Raw genomic sequence first — 15,051 nt, 5'->3', positions numbered from 1 at the left:
TATGACCCAGACAGAGAGTAGACCGCAGTAATGAAAGCCACTTTTATTGTAGGTTCGGCTGCAGACGCCCTAGATGGCATGCAGGGCCTTCCAGCGAGACAGAGGGCCCTTATTGGGGATGTACTTCACCCCACAACCATCGGGAATGACACGCTTCTCAGCCATCATGTCGTCAAAGTCGGTGGCGTTGAACTTGGTGAAGCCATACTTCTTGGAGATATGGATCTGAAAGGGAAATGGAGATGTGACCGTTATGTCTGCAAGAGAAGTATTAAAGTAATAACATGTCTCAGTGGTCCCTTGGAGAACTCAGCACCTCACAGCTGAGGTCATACACAACCAAGTAGTTCATGTCTGCAGCCTTTGCACGCCAGAAATGCACAGCAGCAAGACCAGTCGGCTTAATAGGCTGCAAAGTTCTTTGACAACAGTTTTGTAGAGTTGAAAGCGCGTGAAAGAAAGCAATAGGTAAATACCTTCTGGCGTCCAGGGAACTTGAACTTGGCTCTGCGCAGGGCCTCAACCACATGCTCCTTGTTTTGGGGCTTGGTACGTACGGACATGATCACCTGACCAATGTTCACGCGTGCCACGGTGCCCTGAGGCTTACCAAACGCACCGCGCATTCCAGTCTGGAGCCTAGGAGCGAGGAGAGCATTCAGCTTTGGTGTCGATTGAAGATAAAGTAGGACATGGCACGCTCACCTGTCAGCTCCAGCACAGGACAACATTTTGTTGATGCGGATGACGTGGAAGGGATGCAGACGCATGCGGATGTGGAAGCCATCTTTTCCGCAGGTCTTCACCATGTACTTGTTGGCGCAGATACGGGCTGCCTCCAGAGCTGCACAAACAGCAGAAAATTGGTTAATTGCCACAATATGATTTTGATGTAGAGGCTGAAGATAAAAGCAATAATTTGGTCTCACCTTCTGAGGACAGCTGTTCGTATTCATCAGAGACCATGTGTCCGCACATGGGGAACTCATCGACCTTGGCCTTCTTCCTGCCCAAATCAAAGATTCTGATTTTGGGATCTAAAAAAATGTTTTGTTTTAGTGCGTGGGAACATTTTTTTAAACTAAAAACATGTAGCCTTTTGTACAACACCATAAGGGACTATTAAATAATTAGAAGACAGTGCACGTTCAAATGTTTTTAAAGGCTTTTAAATTGTGCAGTCAGATGAAATTTGTATTTAGCTCATTAACCCTAATTAAGATTTTCTATAAACCCGTTTAGGATCCAAAAAGGACCAGCTCAAAAGTGTCAAATCAGCAATAAACATCGTAAATTCCAAACTATAAGCAGCTACTTCTTTCCTACGCTTTGAAACCTGCGCCTTATAAAACAAAGCGGTGAATTGATAACATTAGGGTCAAAGTGTCATGTTAATGGTGTACACAAATATGTCTCAGTGGTCCCTTAAAAAAACTCAGCACCTCCCAGCTGAGGTCATACACAACCAAAGAGTTCATGTCTGCAGCCTTTGCACACCAGAAATGCACTGCAGCAAGACTAGTCTGTTTAATAAGCTGCAAGGGTGCTCAGTTAGTCTTAGGTCATGTCCACACTAAGACTTTCATAAGGTGTTAAAATATCTCCATAATAAAATACTATTTTCTAATATCTATACCTCCATACAAATGCATACATAGGGCACTTTAGGACAATTTAAGCCAATCAAAAGCGTTCACGACATCTCCAGAGAAAGCATTGTAGTAAACATGGAAAGTCACAGCAGGGAAAAAAACTCTCTTTTTGTAAATGTATAGCAAAAGAAGGAGTATATTAACAATAACATATAAAATAAGTCCATCCATCCATTTTCTACCGCTTATTCCCTTTGGGGTCGCTGGTGCCTATCTCAGCTACAATCGGCCGGAAGGCGGGGTACACCCTGGACAAGTCGCCACATCATCGCAGGGCCAACACGGATAGACAACATTCACACTCACATTCACACACTAGGGCCAATTTAGTGTTGCCAATCAACCTATCCCCAGGTGCATGTCTTTGGAAGTGGGAGGAAGCCGAAGTGCCCAGAGGGAACCCACGCAAATAAGTCATTTCAGCAATATTGCTAGCAATGTTTGCTATTGCACTTAGAGGGTGGAAATGATGGACAAGAGGCATGCTAAAATTTTTGTTAAATATCTGTTGGTGTGGACATGGCCTAAAATTATAAATATCACGCAGACACTACTTACAATAAAAGCAGAGCGTAATTTACTCACCAGGCACACCCCTACAGAAGCGGGACTTCGGGTAGGGTTTATTCTTGCAGTATCGGTAGCTGTGGAGAAGACAATTTTGTGTTATTGCACTGTGAAATAAAATTGCATTGTGCTAATTTTCAGGGTCAAAGCAAAGAACTGGCACTTTGTTAGTATTGTCAGCTAAACTTAATCACTCAACCTGAGCAGTGACCAGAACGCTATTTTCAGAGTTCCACTGCGATGGCGTTTTCACCAATATTCATGATGTAGAACGCATATTTTAGTTTATCAAGAATACCCAAATTTTCGGAATAGAACAAATATTTGCACCACAAAGCCGTGACAAAACTCGTCAAGTTGACAGTCGACAAAACCCCACTGCAAAACATCTGCTGCCGGGCCATTCAACTACATAATGAAGACGGCCGCAGTTTCAAGAGTCCAGGAGCTCAGGGGCCAAACATCTAAATGTGGATGTTTTGTTAGAAAGTGCCTCACAGGTTATACTTCTTTGTTCATATCAATTGCAAAGTAAACACATCGACTTTTGCACTGCACTGTCAATAAATTAATTATTCTTTCCCCACTACTTGCTTCCAGCGTGTGCAGATAGTTAAAAGCATGAATACGCGGAAGCTCCAGCTTTTGGGTTTTTCGCAAAGAAGCACATTAAAATGTTAACTATTGGATGACAAAGCACAACACACAATTTTACTTCGAGCGTACTCCTTGCCACATCGTGCCGTGTCACTGATAAGAATATGGTAACAAATAGCCCACCGAGACTTCTGGTAGCTCTCGTGGTGCCCATTAATACACAGTTGCCAAACAAAGGTTGTGGCTTTGATCCCCACTCATAGTTGAAAATATAGTAAGGTTTGCAATGTTCTAAAATATGTCAAACTTGTTTAATATGCTAAACTTAATCATATTAAGAGAAAAGTGGACTGTTACAAAACCATGCTGATTGTCAAAGATGTTAGGTGACAGTTAACACGTGACAGTTCTATCTTAATGAAAGCTTTGTTTTTCTGGACATTCATTGTGTTGCTCATGGTAATACTTATATAATGCTGGGGGGTCCCCATGATTCCAGCTTTCAAAAGCTCCTTTTGGACCACCAATTTTTTACCTCAGTATTTGTCAAATCAAAGTTACGGCTCTGCCCACAACACTTTGGCTACATTTTATGACTTGAATATTAATCAAGTATCAGTGATATTGTTGTTATAAACGCTAACGCAAACTATAGCCAAGGAACAAAAATATGATCCATAGTGCATTTTCACCGTTTATAGGTCCTTAACTTTAATATCTATCAGATGACCATATGTATATCACTTGAGTAGTCCTTACAAGACCTCTATGATTAAACTGGTTGTTAAACCAATTAATTTACAAAATGTTACATTTGTAGCTACACCATGGGTCGGCAACCCGCGGCTCCGGAGCCACATGCGGCTCTTTGCCCACTCTGATGTGGTTCAGCTGCATAATCGCCGACCCCCCCAATTATTTCGGGGGGTTTCCGGATTTTGGTGCCTCGCCCGGACATTACTCGGGGCTAACATTCTATGTGGTCCTCTCCAAGGTTCTCATAGTCATCATTGTCACCAACGTCCCTCTGGGTGTGAGTTTTCCTTGCCCTTATGTGGGCCTACCGGGGATGTCGTAGTGGTTTGTGTTGTGGTTTGTGCAGCCCTTTGAGACACTAGTGATTCAGGGCTATATAAATGAACATTCATTGATTGATTAATTGATTTTCACTCTGACTACAATATTGAGGGCCTGCCGGGATGGCTTTATTTTTAACGTCCTCTACAACATGTCATCGCGCTCGCCATTACACCATGCTATCTGCGTGCCGGACAGATGCATGCATTTAGTTGCTTCTATCGTCACACATACGAGATTGCAAGCATGCTTGGTCAACAGCCATACAGGTTACACTGAAAGTTGTGATATAAACAACTTTAACACTTTTATTAATAGGCACCACACTGTGAACCCACACCAGACAAGAATGACAAACACATTTCGGGAGAACATCCTCACAGTAACAATATAACGCAACACAACAAATACCATGAATCCTTTGCATCCATGACTCTTCCTCTATATTATACACCCCCGCGTCCCCCCCTCCGTGCGTCGGTTGAGGTGGGCGGGGTTGGTGCTGCAAGGGTTTCTGGGTATTTGTTCTGTTGTGTTACGGTGAGGATTTTCTCCTGAAATGCGTTTCTCATTCTTGTTTGGTGTGGGTTCAGTGTGGCGCATATTTGTAACAGTGTTAAAACCCTACTGAAACCCACTACTACCCACCACGCAGTCTGATAGTTTATATATCAATGATGAAATATTAACATTGCAACACATACCAATACAGCCTTTTTAGTTTACTATATTGCTATTTTAAATTTCCGGGGACTTTTTTCTTGAAAACGTCGCGCAATGATGACGTGTACGCGTGTCGTCATGGGCTGTTATGAATATGAGCGCTGCACACACACACACAGCTAAAAGTAGTCTGATTTAACGGCATAATTACACAATATTTTGGACATCTGTGTTGCTGAATCTTTTGCAAGTTGTTCAATTAATATTGGAGAAATCAAAGTAGAAAGACGGAGTTGGGAAGCTTTAGCCTTTAGCCACACAAACACACGGTGATTCCTTGTTTAAAATTCACGGACGTGAAACTTTACTATGGATCACAGCGAACATGAATTCCAACCGAATGTCAACCAGCAGGTTTCGGTGAGAAAATTGTGGTCAGAGTCGCCTCTTACCGGATATCAACTGAGCTTTTGCCTCTCGTACAGATGCCGTCGACTTCCCCGAGCCACTGCGCGTCAATACCCGGCTGTGGACGTACACTTCCCACTATCAGGTACTATTAAACTCACTAAAACACTAGCAACACAATAGAAAGATAAGGGATTTCCCAGAATTATCCTAGTAAATGTCTCTAAAAACATATGAATCCGTCTCAATGCAAAACGATTGCAATCGCATTTTTTTTTCTCTCTAGTCCGTCGCTATCAATATCCTCAAACACGAATCTTTCATCCTCGCTCAAATTAATGGGGAAATTGTCATTTTCTTGGCTCGAATAGCTGTTTTTGTTGAAGGCTCCCATTAAAATCAATGTGAATAAATGAGGAGCCATCAACTGCGACTTACAGTAGAGGCAGGGTTTTTCTCCAGTTGCGAACTTTATCCTGGATGTTCTCTACTAAATCCTTTCAGCAAAAATGTGGCAATATCGCGAAATGATCAAGTATGACACATACAATGGACCTGCTATCCCCGTTTAAATAAGAAAATCTCATTTCAGTAGGCCTTTAAAGTTGTCTATACGGCCACCCTCAGTGTGACCTGTATGGCTGTTGACAAAGTATGCATTGAATTCACTTATGTGTGTGTAAAAACCACATAAATGATGTAAATGCGCCGACACGCCGTTTGAACGGAGGAAAAGCGGACGTGACGACAGGTTGTAGAGGACGCTAAAGGAGAATGGTTGCCCCGGTAGATTTTCGGGGAGGGGCACTGAAATTCTGAATTCTCTCGGAAAAATCGGGAGGGTTGGCAAGATGGACTCATCGTGTAAATAAAAACTTCTCCATATCGGCGTATCGTGGATACGGCAACAGCAGAAGTCACACTGATTAGCAGGTGTGTAATTTGTTGTGAGTTCATGCACGGTTCCTTTTATACACCAGGAAAAACAACATATAACTTTGTCTTGAATTTAAAAAAAATAAAATCACAAAAGAAGGGTTCAGGGAATGCACGTATGAAACTGGTGGGGTTCGGAACCTCCAACAAGGTTAAGAACCACTGAGTTAATACATTTATTTCAATACAGCGGAAAATTTAAACAACTTTTGGAATAGCGCATGCTAACACCGGTATGCTAAGTTAGCCGTAGCTTTGTGTTCGCTATCAACTAGCACACTAAGTTACGCAATAGCTCTATAGGATGTGAAAAAGCAGCATGGCCTAAAGACGGGTGACAACAAAAAATGTACCAAATTACAACATGGTCAAGATTAGAGGGAAACAAAGTTATCACAAGTGTCAAAATCCTCGAATGTTAGCACAGCCCACATGTTCGGGGCGGCAATAGCTGCCATTTTAGTCCGCCTTGGCCTGTCTGTAAAACGGTTAAAAATGTCACTTACCATCTTGCCGGTCGGCGGCCCATGGTTGCAATCTGTAAATAAACAAACGATCACGGGTTATATGGTTACGGTTTGGTTCCGTGTTACGAAAAATTACATTAAATAGCACAAATGTATGTAGAGCCTAAGACTTGGCGCTGCGGCCACGCACTCACCGAATGGAGGAAAGGAAGTCTCAAGCACTTCCGCTTCGTCATATGGACGTCATTTTTCCTTCTTTTTGACAAATACCTTATTTTCTTAAATAACATCACCCGTGTTTGTACAAAAAGCATGGAAGCGTTTTTTTTAAATAGATACATTATAAAATGTATGCAACTGTATGTTTTGTTTCACCGGAAGTCTGGGAAATGTAGTTCGTGTTGACTCGACTATGTCCACCATCTTTATTCATGAGGACTACTGCACTCTGGTTATGTACATATTATGAATACAATAGTGTATGGTTATGTATCCCCGAGACCTTTAGTCTATTTTCTTAACTGTCATTGTTACAAAAAAAACAACAACAAAAAACCACTAACAATGTTAATATGAATTACTGACCTATTTGAGGCCCAAAATATTTTACACCAAGTTTCAACTTGGAACTTTTTTTGGGGGAAAACCTTACATGGTTTGTATTTTTGCCAGAAAACAGGATTTTCTTTGAATAAAAGGGCTTGAAACACACACACACACACACACACACACACACACACACACACACACGTATATATATATATATATATATATATATATATATATATATATATATATATATATATATATATATATATATATATATATATATATATATATATATATATATATATATATATATATATATATATATATGGCAATTGATATAAAATATGAAAAAGTGTTGGAAGTATAAAAAAAAAGACTCATTTAATTTTTGTTTTTCATTTGATTTTTATTGACATCCAGCACCAGACATTCCCATCTATTACATCATATTCACATACACCTTATATCTGTTGTATGCCCTAAATGTCAAAAAATGTTTTGTTTATATCCCAACCATATCACCCCCCCTGCAAAAAAAGAAAAAACTGCAAAAGAGTAGTATCTACAAATACATCAACTTTATAAACAAAAAATAAATATTAATAATACATTAATACTAATAATAATAATCAGAAATAATATATATATATAGATATACATACACACACACATACATACATACATACATATATACATATATACATATATATAAATACACACACACACACACACACACACACATATATATATATATATATATATATATATATATATATATATATATATATATATATATATATATATATATATATATATATATATGTATATATATATATATATATATATAGGGAGTAATCTTTTTTTCTTTATTTATGTATTTGTATTTTTTTACTGAAATGCCCTCCATCCCATACAAGCAATCCTCGGGGATAGCAATTTACAAACCCACATAATTAACATTTAAACCCATGGGTGAAATGGACCCTTAAATTGTGGAAAATGATCAGAGAAGAATACAAACTCAAGAGTGATATTGCAGTTCTTAAATGGTGTGCCTATGATACAGAGTTTACACCTAACAAATTAGACTCAATATTTAAGGACTGGATATCTAAGGGTATAAAAGCTTTTATGTAGTGTAATGAAACATGAAAAAATGCTTTGTTTTGAAGCTATTGAAAGGACATATGTATTAGCAAACCAAGACTTCTATCGATATTTGCAGTTGCGGCATTTTGTTAATATGAAGGTGAAAAGTGTCACAAAAACCAGTATATGTTTGATTGAACTGTTTACAAAAGCTTTCTATTCAGAAATTATTGATAGAACTGTTTCATGCTTGTATAAGGGTCTGTTGAATATGAAATCAGACTCAACTTCATATATTAAAACAAAATGAGAGAAGGAAGGAGGGATAACTATATCTGAGGAAGAATGGACAAAAATATGTAAATATCAATGGACTTGTACCAGCTCACCCAAGTGGAGGGAGTTTGGCTGGAAAAGTTTGATCGGATTTTTTTATTACACCTTTTCAGAAGTCTCACTATGATAACAACTCCCCTGCCTGTTGGAGAAAATGTTGGAATTCAAATGCAAACCACTACCATGTTTTCTGTGACTGCTCTGCCATAAAGGATTACTGGAAAGAGATACAACCAGCTCTATAGGATATTTTCAAACGTGAAATACCCCTTGAAAGTAAAACTTATTTTTTTGGACATGTACCTCAGGACTGGCTGAAGAATGATAAACACTTAATGAATATCCTACAGGTGGCTTGTAAAAAGACTATTACTAGGAAATGGATATCCCAGGAGAGCCCAACTTTGAAGCAATGGATGGAAACAACAAAGGATATATATAAAATGGAGAAGATAACTGCCTTTATTAATCATAAATTGGAGACATTTACTCCATACTGGGAAGACTGGGTCATTATGTCACGCCTCACTAATTCTAGCAGTAGAATTAGTGATTCTACTGCTATTTTTAATATTCCAATGACTAAAATCCCTTTTTGTTCCCAATACCTGGTCCCCGCATGCTTTTTTGGTTTTTCAAACTTCATTTTAATTATCAGGCATTCACCAATGAAAATAATTACATTTTATACAACAACAAGAAAGTGTAAAACACAAACAGAAGAAGAAAAAACTAAGAAAAGAAATAAGAAACATGTGCAAGGGATAATGCTTGAAAAATAAAATAAAAAGCAAATAAAAGGAGAATGCTCACAGTGCGCTCAGACACGCCCGCGCTCGTGTTGAGCGCAGCACGCCCACGCAGCAACGAGCCTGCACTCAATCAAGAATCAACACACCTGGACTTGATGAAAGGGAGCAGCATAAAAACCAGCAGACCCGAGGAACCTTTGCCAGAACGCCGCTAACCTTCCTGTAAGCATCATGTCTGGCATTCCCTCCCCCGTGGTCTCCTCCCCTGTCTTCCGTGATCGTGCCAAGTCACTCGTTATTCATCCGGATTCCTGACTGCCCTCCTCGAGCCACGACCATCCCTGCTCGGACCCAGACCACGCTGCCTCGCTCATGCCCACGACCTCCTGCCTGTCTACGAACTGCCTCCTCGCCTTGTCCCTCGGGATTCGACAAAAGATTCAATCAACACTCACAGACAACAACCCTTGGTAACATTTACATTACTAATATTAGACATAGTCCACATTCATACACATAGTGTAGCATACACACGCCACGTATTCATCAAAGGTTTAAAATAAACCTTGAAAACCGCAGTTCTGCCCTGGTTGTCGCCTCCTTCCCTTTTCTGAACACAACAATTTACGCATTCAATTTTTCTTTGATGGTAATTGTTTTTTATAATTTATTTTGAAACATGGGAAGTTACCATAACTTTTTGTTTTCCTTTGTCATTATTAGTGGGTTATTTATTGTTTTGCAAAAATCAGAATAAAACAAACTATTTGGTTGGCGTAAAATACCTCTGGATTTATGACTATGGAATTTTCCCAGAAGACAAAATAGTTTGACCGCATTCTTCAGGTATTGATGAAATGTGCCAAGTAAAAACAGAACCATTTAGTCTTTGAAATCAAAACGTGTATTTTAAGTATTAAACAACAAAAAGAAAGTTTGAAATAAAATAACCGGAAGACGGGACATTCAAAAAACACATGACTCTTTTTAAACATGACAAAAGGAGCATTCTGGAGAAACATCTTGGATTAAAAACTGTGAAGGATTTCAATGTGTACTTCTTTTACTCTATTAGGGAAATCTGTTATGTTCAGTCCAGATTATTATGAAAATATGGGAGATTCCCAGCAGGCACAAGACGTTGATACAACATTGATTATACATACATACCATGAATTGATTAACGTGGACCCCGATTGGAATCGTTATGTGACGTCACAGGGAAACAGACGGTGGCATCGCAAATAGCGAAAATCAAGCACTTTAAAGCTTTTTTTAGGGATAATCCGGGAGATGTAAAATTTTGAAAAAAACTTTGAAAAATAAAATAAGCTACTTGGAACTGATTTTTATTGGTTTTAACCCTTTTGAAATTGTGATAATGTTCCCCTTTAAACAAGTTGAAAAACCTATTCGAGTATTACCGTTTATTGCTCAATTGTACGGAATATGTACTGAACTGTGCAATCTACTAATAAAAGTTTCAATCAATCAACATGTCCTTTAAAACTGACATTGAAACAATGTTGCAAAATAGTTGTACTTGTAAATTGAGACAACGTTGGTGTCTAACATTGAACCAACGTTGTTCCATCGATCCATTTTCTACCGCTTATTCCCTTTGGGGTCGCGGGGAATCAACATTGTTGGTTGGGAAAATACAAATCAACGTCACAACCTGACATTGAATAAACATCGTCAAAAAGCATGTTGTTCCAACTTTGTGTTTGTGTTGTAGAATATTGGTTATGAATTGACCAAAATTCAATGTTAAAATAAATGACGGAAACCAACATTGAATAAACGTCTTCAAAAAGCATGTTGTTTCAACGTTGTATTTGTGTTGTAGAATATTGGTTGGAAAAATTGCCAAAATTAAATGGTAAAATAAACGTCAGAGACCAACATTGATTAAACGTCGTCAAAAACATGTTGTTTCAACGTTGTATTTTTGTTGTAAAATATCGGTCATAAAATGACCAAAATTCAATTGTCAAATAAACGTCAGAAACCAACATTGAAGCAACGTCGTCAAAGAGCATGTTGTTTCAACGTTATGTTGGAGTTGTAAAATATTGGTTATAAAATGACCAAAATTCAATGGTAAAATAAACGTCAGAAACCAACATTGATTAACGTCGTCAAAAAGCATGTTGTTTCAACGTTGTATTTTTGTCGTAGAATATTGGTCATAAAATTACCAAAATTCAAAGACCAAATAAAGACAGAAACCAACATTGATTCAACGTTGTCAAAAAGCATGTTGTTCCAACGTTGTATTTGTGTTATAGAATATTGGTTATGAATTGACCAAAATTCAATGTTAAAATAAATTACGGAAACCAACATTGAATAAACGTCTTCAAAAAGTATGTTGTTTCAACGTTGTATTTGTGTTGTAGAATATTGGTTGGAAAAATTACCAAAATTAAATGGTAAAATAAACGTCAGAGACCAACATTGATTAATCGTCGTCAAAAAGCATGTTGTTTCAACATTGTATTTGTGTTGTAGAATATTGGTTGGAAAAATTACCAAAATTAAATGGTAAAATAAACGTCGGAGACCAACATTGATTAAACGTCGTCAAAAACATGTTGTTTCAACGTTGTATTTTTGTTGTAGAATATCGGTCATAAAAAGACCAAAATTCAATGGTCAAATTAACATCAGAAACCAACATTGATTCAACGTTGTCAAAAAGCATGTTGTTCCAATGTTGTATTTTTGTTGTAGATTATTGGTCATGAAATTACCAAAATTCAATGACCAAATAAAGACAGAAACCACCATTGATTCAACATCAAAAAGCATGTTGTTTCAACGTTGTATTTGTGTTGTAGAATATTGGTTATGAAATGACAAAAACTTAATAGTAAAATAAATGACAGAGACAAACATTGATTGAACATTGTCTAAGAGCATGTTATTTCAACGTTATGTTTGAGTCGTAAAATATTGTTTGGGAAATTAACAAAATTAGATGGTACAATAAACATCAGAACCTAACATTGATTAAACGTCGTCAAAAAGAATGTTGTTTCAATGTTGTATTTGTGTTGTAGAATATTGGTTATGAAATGACTAAAATTCAATAGTAAAATAAACGACAGAAACCAACAATGAATAAACGTTGTCAAAAAGTATGTTGTTTCAACGTTGTATTTGTGTTGTATCGGTTGGAAAAATGACCAAAATTCAGTGGAAAAATAAACGACAGAAACCAACATTGATGAAATGCCGTCAAAAAACATGTTGTTTCAATGATGTATTTGTGTTGTAGAATGTTGGTTATGAAATGACTAAAATTCAATAGTAAAATAAACGACAGAAACCAACAATGAATAAACGTTGTCAAAAAGTATGTTGTTTCAACGTTGTATTTGTGTTGTATCGGTTGGAAAAATGACCAAAATTCAGTGGAAAAATAAACGACAGAAACCAACATTGATGAAATGCCGTCAAAAAACATGTTGTTTCAATTATGTATTTGTGTTTTAGAATATTGGTTATGAAATGACCAAAATTCAATGGCAAAATAAACGACAGAAACCAACATTGATAAATCGTCGATGAGGAGCATGTTGTTTCAACGTTAGGTTTGAGTTGCTCAGCGTCAGGACCTAATTCAACAAGTTCCCAACATTGTTTTAATGTCTTGTCCCTGCTGGGAACAGTTTGACCGCATTCTTCAGGTCTGGCTGAAATTTACTAAGTAAAAACAGAACCATTTGGTCTTTGAAATCAAAACCTGTATTGTAATTACTACACAGAACAAAATAAAGTTCAGACCCAAATAATTGCAAGATGGGACATCCTATCAAATGAGTAATTGACTCTCTTTAACATCACAAAAGTAGTATTCCGGAAAAACATCCTGAATGAATTTGGATTAATATGAGTTACAGCAGTGGTTCTCAACCTTTTTTCAGTGATGTACCCCCTGAGAACATTTTTTTTAATTCAAGTACCCCCTAATCCAGGGGTAGGGAACCTATGGCTCTAGAGCCAGATGTGGCTCTTTTGATGACTACATATGGCTCTCAGATAATATTTATATAGCGATTTTCTCTAGTGACTCACAGCGCTTTACAAAGTGACACCCAATATCTAAGTTACATTTAAACCAGTGTGGGTGGCACTGGGGGCAGGCGTGTAAAGTGTCTTGCCCAAGGACACAACGGCAGTGACTAGGATGACGGAAGCAGGAATCGAACCTGGAACCCTCAGATTGCTAGCACGGCCACTATACCAACCGAGGTATGCCGAGTAACCGTGTAATACTCTTCCATATCAGTAGGTGGCAGTCGGTAGCTTATTGCTTTGTAGATGTGGAAAACAGCGGGAGGCAGAGTGCAGGTAAAAAGGTGTCTAATGCTTAAACCAGGGGTAGGGAACCTATGGCTCTAGAGCCAGATGACTGCATATGGCTCTCAGATAAATCTTAGCTGACATTGCTTAACACGATAAGTAATGAATAATTCCGCTGGCAATCACAGTGTTAAAAATAACATTCAAATTATAAAACATTCTCATGCATTTTAATCCAACCATCCATTTTCTACCGCACCTGTTCAAGATGTTGCACTAATGGTAAGAAGTATTATATGTATTACTGGTTAACTTTTATAATAACAATGTTGTTAAAAAGAAAAAGAGACTTATTATACTCTACAAATTTTGGTCATACTTAAAAATGCATGAATATAGTTGTATTTAGTGTTGAAAAATGTTATATGGCTCTTACGGAAATACATTTTGATATATTTGGCTTTCATGGCTTTCTCAGCCAAAAAGGTTCCCGACCCCTGCCCTAATCAGAGCAGAGCATTTTTGGTTGAAAAAAAGAGATGAAGAAGTAAAATACAGCACTACGTCATCAGTTTCTGATTTATTAAATTGTATAACAGTGCAAAAATATTTCTCATTTGTAGTCGTCTTTCTTGAACTATTTGGAAAAAAGATATAAAAATAACTCAAAACTTGTTAAAAAATAAACAAGTGATTCAATTATAAATAAAGATTTCTACACATAGAAGTAATCATCAACTTAAAGTGCCCTCTTTGGGGATTGTAATAGAGATCCATTTGGATTCATGAAATTAATTCTAAACATTCCTTCACAAAAAAATAAATCTTCAACATCAATATTTATTGAACATGTCCACAAAAAAATCTAGCTGTCAACACTTCATATTGCATTGTTGCATTTCCTTTCACAGTTTATGAACTTACATTCATATTTTTTTGAAGTATTATTCAATAAATATATTTATAAAGGATTTTTGAATTGTTGCTATTTTTAGAATATTTTAGAAAAAATCTCACGTACCCCTTGGCATACCTTCAAGTACCCCCAGGGGTACGCGTACCCCCATTTGTGAACCACTGAGTTACAGGGATACAATTTGTGAAGGATTTTAATGTGTACTACTCTATATGGGAAAATCTGTTACCGTCAGTCCAAATGTGTCTGAAATCAACATGAGGGGATGAGTTCCTCCAGAACGCAACAACCTCGGATGGACAAATTTGACTCAAACACAAACAGTTCCCTGTGTGTTTGTTATTGCAGTTTTGAATCCCAGCTATTGTCAAGCCTGCGGCCCTCAGTGGAAAACCCCCTGCTGTAGAATGACCACTAGAATGCACTATTGTACGGTAAGATCCACTGTCTGCTCACTTTTCCTATTGAGTAATCATCACTTCATCCTTGAACTAACGCAGAACAATAGACAGCCTCGAAGAACGAGAGGAATTTTAAAAACGTCTGTGATATCACTCAGCCTAATGATTGTCCAGATGTCATACTTTTTAGACGTCAGTTGTGGTTGGACCAGTACCACCCCTCAAAGACTTGTTATCTCATGAACTCTGGCTGGGATCCTGCCTGTGAAGGTCAGCTATCAGCTATGGGCTGCGGTATCTTGTCTAGTCCTGTTTTGTCTCAAACATGCC

At 37.7% G+C, this 15,051-nt stretch overlaps 1 protein-coding gene and 2 non-coding genes across 3 annotated transcripts; all 3 read right to left on the bottom strand.

Moving 5' to 3' along the window:
• Positions 1–28: 28 nt before the first annotated feature.
• On the bottom strand, positions 29–6,555 carry rpl10 (ribosomal protein L10). Its single transcript, XM_061903109.1, has 6 exons — positions 6,407–6,555; positions 2,238–2,296; positions 930–1,037; positions 706–844; positions 477–639; positions 29–225 (listed from the first exon to the last, which is right to left on the bottom strand). Exons 1-6 carry the CDS (start codon positions 6,427–6,429, stop codon positions 70–72), a joined length of 648 nt encoding a protein of 215 aa, XP_061759093.1. The 5' UTR covers positions 6,430–6,555; the 3' UTR covers positions 29–69.
• Positions 283–415, bottom strand: LOC133555305 (small nucleolar RNA SNORA70). The gene has a single exon (XR_009807325.1). It is a non-coding gene; the product is annotated as a small nucleolar RNA SNORA70 (small nucleolar RNA).
• On the bottom strand, positions 1,408–1,541 carry LOC133555307 (small nucleolar RNA SNORA70). The gene has a single exon (XR_009807327.1). It is a non-coding gene; the product is annotated as a small nucleolar RNA SNORA70 (small nucleolar RNA).
• Positions 6,556–15,051: the final 8,496 nt, after the last annotated feature.

This window comes from Nerophis ophidion, linkage group LG06 (genome assembly GCF_033978795.1).
Source record: "Nerophis ophidion isolate RoL-2023_Sa linkage group LG06, RoL_Noph_v1.0, whole genome shotgun sequence".
NCBI lineage: Eukaryota > Metazoa > Chordata > Actinopteri > Syngnathiformes > Syngnathidae > Nerophis > Nerophis ophidion.
The sequence above is the reverse complement of the archived record's forward strand: the minus strand, read 5'-3'. Positions and strand labels throughout refer to the sequence as shown.